Source organism: Bidens hawaiensis, unplaced genomic scaffold, assembly GCF_021521415.1.
Source record: "Bidens hawaiensis isolate Kalapana, Puna unplaced genomic scaffold, B.hawaiensis_p1.1 tig00031185_1, whole genome shotgun sequence".
NCBI classification, from domain to species: Eukaryota; Viridiplantae; Streptophyta; class Magnoliopsida; order Asterales; family Asteraceae; genus Bidens; species Bidens hawaiensis.
This window is the reverse complement of record NW_027495250.1, coordinates 110,201-121,602: the sequence shown is the minus strand read 5'-3', so window position 1 is coordinate 121,602 and position 11,402 is coordinate 110,201. Positions and strand designations below refer to the sequence as shown.

Genomic DNA, 11,402 nt, shown 5'->3' with positions numbered 1-11,402 from the left:
TGCTCACAATTGAGCTCACAAACAAGACTAACTGTGCATGTGTAAATAAAAGAGAAAATCATAAACGATAGTTCTCCCGTGTTCATCTAATGGTACCATGAAAACTGCGGAATAGACCGACAAGACGGTTAATGATCCACACATACAAGTAAACAGCCAAGTCTACGTCCTCAACACATGGGATACTGCGCGACTAAAGTTCATAAACAAGTTTAAGACTCTAAGTTTGTATGAACACATGAACATCCCAAAACATTAAAAGCAAAAAGGGATTAGGTACGAGATTACTCACTTGATAAACGATGCGGTGTAAGATAAAGCAAGAACCAAACAAGCAAGTTAACCTATAAGTAAAGATTATTGTTTTAACGATCGGTTTTAAGTCTCGATTATAAGTTAGCATAATTAATAAGTAAATTATTATATATATATATTACCGGAAAAGCAGGGCAGAACAGGGAGGAAGACGGAGGCAAGAGAGGAGGGAGGCGGCTGAAGAACAACGGCAGAGAGCAAAAAGGGAGGAAGAGAATAAGTGTAGTGTGTGAAGTGTTAAGAAAATAGTACTATATATAGGCAAACCCTAGGGGACACAAACCCTAGAAAAGATCTCCAAAAGTAAAAGAAAAGATATCAACAGTAAAAAGTTCTGAAAAGTAAAGATATCAAAAGATATGGTAGCAGGGAAAAAGAGAAAAAGGCTGACAGGATTCAGAAAAAGGCATGGGAGAGGACAGATAAAGTTACTGGTCAAGCATGGCAAAAGCAGATTCTCAAAAGATTATGTCAGTCACTTTTTCTGTCAACCAATGGGGTTGGTGCGCATGCTGCGCCGAAAGTAACTTTTCAGACATAAAGCAGATTAGGTCAACAGCTCAAAAGATAAGACAACACAAAAGCAAACGGCTAGATTAATCAGAAGAAAACTAAAAGGGTTGAGCGCGAGAAGGCTAAGGCGCGAAGGCAGACACAGAAGGTCAAGAGAGCGCGAGCGCGAAGGCAGACAGAAACAACCTTAACGCGTCGCGGAAAGAACTATATTTCTAAGCGCGCCGCGGGAAGAATCACATTCCTTAGCGCGCCGCGGGAGGAACTAAAATTCCTAGCGCGCCGCGGGAAGAACTATAATTCTTCGCGCGTCGAGGGATGAACTACGATTCTTAGCGCGCTGCGAGAAGAACTACAAATCCTTAGCGCGTCGCGGGAAGAACTACCGTTCTTAGCGCGCTGCGAGAAGAATTACAATTCTTAGCGCGCTGCGAGAAGAGTTCGTCTCGCGTATCGCTGAAACAGGTGGTCTTCACGCAGGATTCCTTGTAAGGGGTCTGGCGCGTGGAGCTGCGCAGACAACCTTAGGCGGGAAGGAACAAAGGACAAGCAAAGGGTTAGAAGAAAAAGAGGGAAACAAGGCGTAAGGGCGGGACGGCGACAAGAGGGAAAAGAAGGCGGAAAGAGAGAAGGAGAGGGACGGGACGGCGGAAAGAAAGAGAGAGAAAGAGGCGGGAAGGAAAATATATATTATTATTAAAGGTAAAATATAAGTATAAATAGATATTAAATCATAAAAGAAAGAGATCGGATAAGGGAAACGGGTACCTGGGTCGGGTCGGATCGGGGCAGATGTCACAAATACTACCGAGATGCCTCGGCCGGGGGGTAGAAGAACCAAAGGCAAAGGAAAGGGGAAATGGGTCGCTTCGTCGTCGGCAACGGGTTCGAAATCCCGAATTGGAAAGCCAATTCAAATTAATGAACTCTCGACTCCAATATTTACACGAACTTGGAACCCAACGACTTCAAGTAAATTTGGACGCCGTCGACCTACTTAGAAGGAATGAAATGGACAAAGACATCGAGGTTTTATCAAACGAGCTATCCGAAGACGACCCGATAGTCCAATCTCTAAAAGCCACTCGACGAGCGAAAATTTTAGAAAAATATAAATAAGTTTTAGTTTTATTAGTATTATTTATGTATTTTTTTTTAATTTGATGTATTTTTTTTAATTTAGTTTTTATTTGGAAGTTTAATGTATTTTTTAATTTTATGTTAATTTATTTAAATGATTTAGTATTTAAAAAAACAAATAAAATTAATAATGACTGGACGCCACTTGGCGCATAATGTCTGGGGGTGGAGAGTTATGACTATAGCCTGTTTTTGTAAAAAACCATGACTCTGATTAGGCGTCATGTGGCACATAATGCCTGATAGTGGAGCTTTATGACTACACATAGTCTTATATTTAACAAAATAATCCATCAACAAAAACCGGGAATAAACAGGATATATAATATCAACAATATCAAACTTCATTATATATAAATGATAATGGTGATGCTGATACAAATAGACATCATACACACAACAATCTGAGCTTGATCTTTTATATAAAAACCAAAAAACCAAGCCTTCAATCGACCAGATTTCAAAAACAATGCATCAAAATTACTTGATCCGATATTATTAATAATATTCACATTGGCTATTGGAACATCTGATTGAGGACGACGACCAGTGCCATTGCAACCGTTGGATCAATCTCCGGCTGTACGGTCAAACGGAAAACATCTCCGCCAAGTCTCACACCTCCCACCGCCTCCTTCCGCTTAATTTCAGCCACGCGCCTTCGTTTATCGTCGTAAACAACGCATGATCTCTGCGTGTACGATCCTTCAATCTCGTAAATCACCTTCTTCATTTTTGATCCTGTGATGCTCACGTGAGCTAACGACTTTTTGTTGAGGAGAGTCACGTGCTTCGTCACTGTGAATCGGCGGTTCACCGCCGTGTCTCCGTCGTACACTTGCCAATTGTCCAAGAGACTTAGCCTCTGTCATGTTAAATTGTTAATCATTAGCAGAAACATTCGTAATCAAGATCCGCTAGTTAAAAGCTTAAACCGAGTAAAACTTAAATGAGCTTAAGTCTGAGCAAAAGCTTAAGACTCAATTCGTTTGATAAACGAGTCTAAACCCAAGCTTCAGCTGCTTATATTTGTATTATGTATAAAATTATCTATCTCTTATAATAAAAGACTACCACTTTTGCCACTTGTCAATCTCATAGACATTCTCACATATTTTTTCAAACAATTTCAATATATAGTCCTTTATCTTTTAAGTCATTACAATATATGAATGCAATATTTTAATTAAATATAAAGTCTGACCGATTCATTCATTAACATTAACGGTGAAATACGAAAATATTAAAATTGAAGTTGCAAGTGTCTTAAAATAAAATTTTAAAGTCACGGGTAATTGCAGATTAAAGAAAATAACGGTGCATCATTGTTGAAGAATTGGGATTTGTATGGTAAACTACAAATTGTTTTTAAACTGGGATTCGACAACAATGCATAACTTTTTATATAAGATTGGTTTCAAATTTGGTATTAAAATTGTCTCATATGCATTTGAACAAAGGAAAATATGTATTTTCTTAATTTTTCCCAAAAATCTTGTATAGATATTGCAAACATGAAGAATACTTACTATATATACATATCTTGGTGCTTAGCATTAAATCATTGAGATTGAATATTATAATTAAAATTCATAGGTACAACGATTTACTATATTAACTATTTGTCATTTATTTATATGAATTTTTTTTGTGTAGTATAAAGGGTTTTAGCAATAAAAAGATCAATATTTAGTTTTCAATATCTCTTCCGTAACTCATACCAAAATGTTTCAGAAACATATATATTTATGACTTGATTTACACTTTTTTATACATTTAAATATATTTGTGTAATTTTAATTATGTAATTTTAATGTAAATTGTAATTGTATTAACAATATATGATCATTTTTCTTGACAGTATTTCACTTAATGGTTAAAGTTTAAAATTTTCATTAATTACCCGTGTAATACACGGGCCTCAAACTAGTAATAAATATAACAAACACATATTATGTAATTTATAAATATTATATTTAAAATGTACATAAAAAAATTGTATACACCAAATAATTCATAAATAATAAACCAGCCAATCCCGAGCAGAATAAAATCATATGCAATAAAAATCTAAACATGTCAATGTCAATATATAAAAAAACTAAAATTAAATAAACAATACATTTTTCTTTTTGGATTAATTTTCAAATCATAGGTTACTAAAAATCTAAACATATCAATATATAATAAAACTAAAATCAAAATTAAAAAATACATTTTTCTTTTTGATTTAGAAAATTAAAAAATTAAGCAAACCAAATAAAAAGTTTAATAAAATAGTAAATAGATCATTAAATATTTAGGGTATAATTATAGTACAATTTAACTTTTTTTTAAATATGTAATATTGTAAATTATAATAACAGGATCCAATTATAATAGAGAGGCAGATAAGCGGATTACAAGTTGTGAGTTGCGCCTTTTGAATGGCAGAACCGATCCAAGTAGTGTTAATGTGTGAATCAAGTAGTGTAATTTATATACACAAGTAGTTCGTAAAGTAATTACACTATGCTGTAATTACAATACAGTACAATTATATTGTATATATAATTACACTGTTAATTTAAGTTGTATATGATCCAAATATTTATAAAAATTGATGAATTATACCTTGCGGCGGACGGTGAGAAGAGAGCGGCCGGCGGCGTCCATGAGGACGATCTCAGCCTTGGTTCCTGCGGCGTAATTATCGACACGATAAACGAGATTGCCATTGGAATCGAAGACAGTAAAGCCATGGCAATTGAACAGCAGAGACTTCTTCCAAACGGTGAGGACAATCGGGTTGCAAGCACCGGAGAGAGTGGAGGAGAGTGGTTGCAGGATATGTGGAACGACGGCGTTTGGGTAAACCTTTGCCATGACTCTGTTATCTTTGATGACAGAGGAAATGGTATAAAGGTTTTATGGATAGAAGGTGAAGGGTGGTTGGTTTTATAGTCTCACCAAGACTACCTATTATTTATTATTGGTTATTATTTGTTATAATATTTTTTTTTTATTTGTAAAAGTTTATTTTTATTTTGATGTGACTAATACTCGGTTGATTGGTTGACCGTGTAGTCTTACGTGTTTAAAACTTTATTTTTTTTTTGTATGTAAATGTTTTTATTATATATATTTTAAAAATGGAATATCAAGTATTTTATAAAAATCAAGTTATCTTTGTTTGAAAATACTTTTGAGTTATCAAAGCCCATAATCCTATATCAAACGTTTAAGCTATCTTATCTACATTCTTTTCATTCTTTTATTAAAATTCATTCAGCCATTTTGTTTTTATAAATTTCTTTCTATTATAAACTTTAAATTATTTTAAAAAGTTTAGTTTATTTTATAAAAATTGTAAATGTAAGGTTCCAAAAATGTGGTGGTCACATATATCAATAATCAACGTAGTTGTTATAAAACATGGTTTTACGAATTTAAAAACGGCTAGCGATACAACTTATTGTCCATATGCCTCCATTGGCATCCATTTTTTTAAAATAATAATAAATGAAAATAAGAAGTTTATCCAAACTCGTTTATAAATTACTAATAAGTATAACGACAACTTTGGTGCCGCAAAGCCCCATTGGTCTGTTTTGCGGCACCTTATTGGTCTGCAACATTTTTTAGGCTTTTAATTCGGGTACCCTCACGAATGTAAGGGAAACCGATCAAAGGTTAATTTTGTTTTGTTCTGGTAGCATAACAAACATGACTTGATCCGACCAAATTCGTGTAGAGTCACCTATTTTGTTTTAATTATGGTATCATAACGAACATAACAAAAATCTTGAAATTTTGTTATTGAAAATTTGCAATGGCTATTTTGTCATATGCACACTCTTTTGTGAGAGACATGAATTTTCCACACACTCTATTGTGAGAGAGTCTTCTAAAACTTTCCTTGTCAATAGTTGCGGCCATACAATAAAGCAAAAAACTTTTATGGTTAATTTAAAATTTTAAATAAGTTAGTGTTATGAGGGTGAGTGAAATTTGGGGTTGGATAGTTGTTGGTAGATAAGACGACAGTAGGCCAAGATGTTATGAGTTGACATGGCCGGTGCCGTCCTTAATTAACTCACATACCGGAGAAAGAAGAATGTCCCATTATTCTTTCCTAACGACCCCTACCCCCAATCAAGCTTTCTTATTTTTTTGTTGACTTTGGATTTCACTATTTCATGACCATACATGTATTTAATAAATCAAGGTACGTAGTTGATTGGTATGAAGTTCAAAATGTTATTATAATATTGTATTTTATCTCAATTTCATTATTAGACAAGTCCTTTTATCCTTGTTAGTTGTTACTTGTTAGCTATTAGTCATCGTCAAGTTAAGAATTTATCTTTGACTGGTGAATGTTGTTTGTTATTGGCTTGTGTGTTACATTTAATATCCTTAGGTTATATAATTCAAATAATATAAGTAATTATCAAATGTAACCAATTTTAACTAAAATTGTTTTAAAACCACATATAACATATTATCTTGTATATTGAGATTTATAATAGAAGGGAGATTGAGAGACGATGATCAAGTTAGAGAGTGTATATATATATGAGAAGACAACATACATGAAAGTTTGAAATCAAATAAAACGAATGGCCAAGGGCGAATGTTAGTTAGGGCGGGGTGACCTCGACCCCCCCTTTTTTTTGCATAGTAGTGTAATTTATCCGTTTTCGTCTGAAAATTTTTATACGTAGTGTAAATTTAGCCGTTGTTGGCCGAAAAATTGAGCCCTCCTGGTGTCTTAGTCCAAGCTTCGCCACCGCAAATGGAAATTATAGTTGTTAGAGATATGGAAAAAACACTCGATCAACCCGTATATGTTTTAATTTTATATTTACATTATTGTCAACTTACTTTCTTTATATCGGGTTATCAATAATCTAATTCTTAGTTCGGTTCATATTTTTATTAACAAAAAACTTCGTATATATGTTCGTAAGCAATGATAAGATACTATTTAAGTTTATTATATAAACTAGTTTTAGTCCCCCGTATTACGGGGTTTTACATTATTCGTTTCTAATATTTATATATTATATTGGATTTTAATTTATTTATTGTAAGGAAGTTAATAATATACTTCGGAGTTGGTGATAAAAATGCCCACAAATAAATTAGACGTTATAACCCGGTTTAAAATTTATCCAGGTTTGGTGAGACCAATAACCCGCTTATTTTTTTATTGTTAAATTGTTTTTTAATTTATAAATAATATCTACTTTAAAAATATCATATATTAATTTTTAATATATTCTTATTCTATAGGATTTTCATATCAAATATTTGGTGAGATTAATTTTTAATTTAATTAGATGTTATAACCCGTTTAAGGGCTATCTGGATTTGGTGAGACCCATACCCGTGAATTCGGGTAAAATGCATGAGAAAACTCAATTTACAAATAAAGCAAATTGGTAGCTTGATAGAATATAAGGAGCAACCAGAGAGTTTTTAAAAGTTTCGTTAATATATATTTAAGATTTAACGATTAATAAAATTGTTTCGTAAAATAAAAGCATATTAGAGTTTTTTTATTTATAATCTTCAATAATATACGTAGCATAATATGTTGACGATAACATTTAAAATTATATTCTTTTCAATCTTTATTCTTTAACAAACACGCTTTGTTGTTGATTTTTGAATTTTATCAAGTTTTTTTGGATTTCAACAAGTATGTTGTGAAATATATTCTAACAACATATATTAGTATAATATGTAAATATTTATTTTATAAAAATAAATAGATATAATATAAATAAAGTTTAAAGGAAAATTAATAATTTAATCATGTTATAGATATAATATAAATGAAATGTAAAAAGAAAATAAATAATTGATGATCATTGACATATATTACTTTTGAAGGGAAAAAAATTATAAGAATTAACCACAAAGTGACATGTGTTCACATTTATTTTATTTTATTGGAATAGGTAGATACAACTATGATATTTATATAAAGAAAAACACTTTATAAAAACACACACGATATGAACTAGAAAAGAGGTGGGAGTGGGGTTGCTTATCCACCCGTCCCTTCTAGACTCTAATGGCCAGTATCTACACTCTCCCATACCCATCATGGGCCCTTTATGACATACTACTAGGTAAATATATTTAAATGACAAATAATAGCTTAAGAAACTATTAATTAATTAAGCAAGTATCATTAAGAGTTTAATGCAATGCTTTGAAAACTTGAAGGGTAGTTAAGTTACCATTTTGATGGTTCATCGAATCATCGGTTAACTACTAGTGTACCGAAAATGGAGAAATATAGCATCGATTTTTATCGATCATCGATGATTTTGATTTTTGACCGATTCACTTAAAACAGTCAATGTCTATTATTCTAATTGGTTCAAGGGGTTTTTAGAAAAGTCGGCGGATTAACCTTACAAAATATCTTTTATTTTAAATTTTAACAAATGGTCATATTTAATTAAATGATTGAACATATACATTGGATACGACACATAACACAAATTATTTATTAGACATACCAACCACTTAAAATCAAACTTTTCAACTAAAACATGACTAGGTCGGCATAGGTAATTCAATACTTGATGGCACGTGATGTAAGATCATGATTAGATTGCCCCCTTCTACTTCTGGAAGACCCTTTCCCTGATGGGTTATTTTGGTCATATAATATTCCTTGTAATTTGTTTAACATATAATTGATTCATTGAACCGGAAGTTGTTTTTGTTTTCTAGTATTTATAGCATCGGCATGCATGGTGATGTTGAAATCCACTCTGTAAATCACTATTGAAGTTATATATAGTAGCCCAAAAAAACGCACATTGTTTACCCAATCATGAAACCGTGTATAAAATGATGATGTTGTTTTGAAAATATTATTACTGGATAAAACTTTTTATCCTTTATGGATAACATTTTGTTCAGTCATGTCATCAGCTATAAATATACAGAAACTCATACAATGTTAATTTGCATGCTTTTAGTTGAGTCTCAATTTTAACCAACTTTATCTTTGTTTTTAATTTGTTGTTCTGAGATATTAGAAGTAAACAACTACCAAGTTGAGATTAAAAAAAAAAGATTCATCAGGGACGCACACACGCCTAAGCAATGTGGTGACCGTCACTTTTGTTCGTGACCTCCATCGTGGATTATCTTAGAGGTGGTTGAACGTTTCAAGTCTCTAAATGAGATAAGTTCGTGTTTAATGTGTATGTTGACGATGCTATTATTTTAAAAAGTATAATACTAATTGGTGATAAAGGAATACAAACTTGTGATTAAGAACTAGTTAATACTTGAAGAAACACGGATCCACTCCCCAGGTATGGGTCCTGGATCCAGTGAGTCCACAGGGTACAATACGATAACTACTACTACGATATGAGTAAAGCTCCCTAAAGTCCAGTGACCGGAACCTGCAAAACAAACACCTTGAGTCTCGTTACAGGAAGGACAAGAGGGGGGGTCTTCCTGTAACCACCCTCCGGCGTAATGAAGAAAATACTGAAGTACAGAGACTAAGTGTAGTCAAAATATATGTGAGTGAATGAATAGCTCATACCGTTTGACAAAGTATTTATAGCCGAAGGATGATGGAAGATTATTGGGGCAGCTGTCCTCTTCTAGAAGATCTTTGATAACCGCCTAGACACGTGTCTTCTTGTGATAGGTTGGGCTATACGTCCTATGTTCATGGGTATAACAACCTGGACACGTGTCACCAGCTGATAGGATGGATCGCACCCTGACCATTTGCACGGTTATAACAACCTGGCCAGGTGTCATTTGTTCATTGGTTAGTATGTCACGTATTCCCCAACTAAGAATCATGAGCCTTTCTTCTAGAAAGTATTTGAATGGTGACAGCTATCCTACTGGCACTGTCCTCCAGTTATTTAAGCGGACATATGTCTTGTCCCGCGGACGACTTTTGAGGACGCCCGATGCTTCCGCGCGTATTATGAGGACGTTCCTCCTCTATCTTGATATGCGGGTGATTCGTTTGTCCCGCGGTGGGCTTATAAGAGCATTCTCTGTGACCCGCGAGTGGTACTTAAGGGTATTTGGGTATTTTTGGTACCCTACCTCTACAAGTCCCCCCAGTCCAGTGTTTATTCCGTATGAAGTCTTTATGCGGGTGAAATTCTGGATTTAATGTGTGTTGGGGATTTTTGTTATTCGGAAGTTAGGTAGAAAATATCTTCTGTTGGTATAGATAATCATGAAAAATGACAAGTTGACAACTCGCAGGCGCGTGAACAGGTGATGGAACGTTTTTGACGGCTGTCACTGTACCCGACTGTACAACTTTTTCTCTTTTTCGAATTTCCCGTGTGATGTGGCAATCACTGATTGGGTGATGTTTTTCTCTCTCTACTGTTCATATCCCATCGCATTAACTGCAATGGGTATAAATAAGGAGAGACTCCTTCTTTTTGAAGTTTTATCGCTCTTTTGCTTTGATTATCTTCTTAATTTTTTCTCTGATAAAGCATTGAACTTTCTTGTATTCTCTCATCAAATCTTTCTAAGATGTCGAATGTTCAAACTGAGGTTGACGATACAGAAGTGTCGTGGGACTATTCTGATTACGAGAAGTTGCTAGAGACTTATGGCATTCCACCGGAGTGGGGGCCAGAGTTCCCTACTCCTGGATCAATAGCCAGTTTCCCACCGCCTGGGAAAATGGCTTTGTATGCCGATTATTTTGTTCTCGGGAATTTTCGTCTTCCTATAACAAAATTTTTGCAGAGATTGTTAACTGCGTATGGGATCCACTTATCCCAATTGCATCCACGTTCTATGATGCGGATTCGTCACTATGAATTTGTGTGCATAACACGTGACATGATGCCACATGTTGACCGATTCCCTGTGTTTTATCGTCTTGCTAACCGTAATGGTTGGTATACATGTCAAGGGCTTTTCGATCGAAGTATCGGATATGAAGTTGAAAAAGGGTCCAAGGACTGGCGGGACAAGTTTTTTTGGATTTCTGAGGACATGGTGCCATTAGATATGGTTCGCCGCCCAGTAAATTCCGCCCTTCCTGACGTTGTTACCGTTGCTCATGAGGGCCAAGAATGGTACCGTGTACTCACAATGGAACCGACACCCATGCGAGCCTTACCGGAAGAAGCTCTAGTGTGGGCGGGCATGAGCCGTTTGTGGCCAACAGAATTTATGGAGCCCATTTTTGTAGACTTGAATGAGCGTAAGTTTCCGTTTATTGTCTCTTTGTTTGCTTGAATATTTTGATAATTTGTTTTCTATATTTTTTCAGGCCGAAGCTCTATGTTCAATGCCCTTTTTGAAAACAGGGGTTGTGTCCGCAAAAGTATCCGTGAGGCGGGGGACCAACCTATTCTTGAGAAAACTAAGTCCCAGTTTTTGTTTCCGAAGAAAGTTCGGGCTGAACCTGTGACTTT

General features: G+C 34.5%; 1 protein-coding gene across 1 annotated transcript; it reads right to left on the bottom strand.

The window, feature by feature from the left end:
• Nucleotides 1-2,273: 2,273 nt before the first annotated feature.
• On the bottom strand, nt 2,274-4,889 carry LOC143581803 (protein LURP-one-related 8-like). Its single transcript, XM_077064499.1, has 2 exons — nt 4,582-4,889; nt 2,274-2,833 (listed from the first exon to the last, which is right to left on the bottom strand). Exons 1-2 carry the CDS (start codon nt 4,831-4,833, stop codon nt 2,486-2,488), a joined length of 600 nt encoding a protein of 199 aa, XP_076920614.1. The 5' UTR covers nt 4,834-4,889; the 3' UTR covers nt 2,274-2,485.
• Between the last annotated feature and the right edge of the window lie 6,513 nt (nt 4,890-11,402).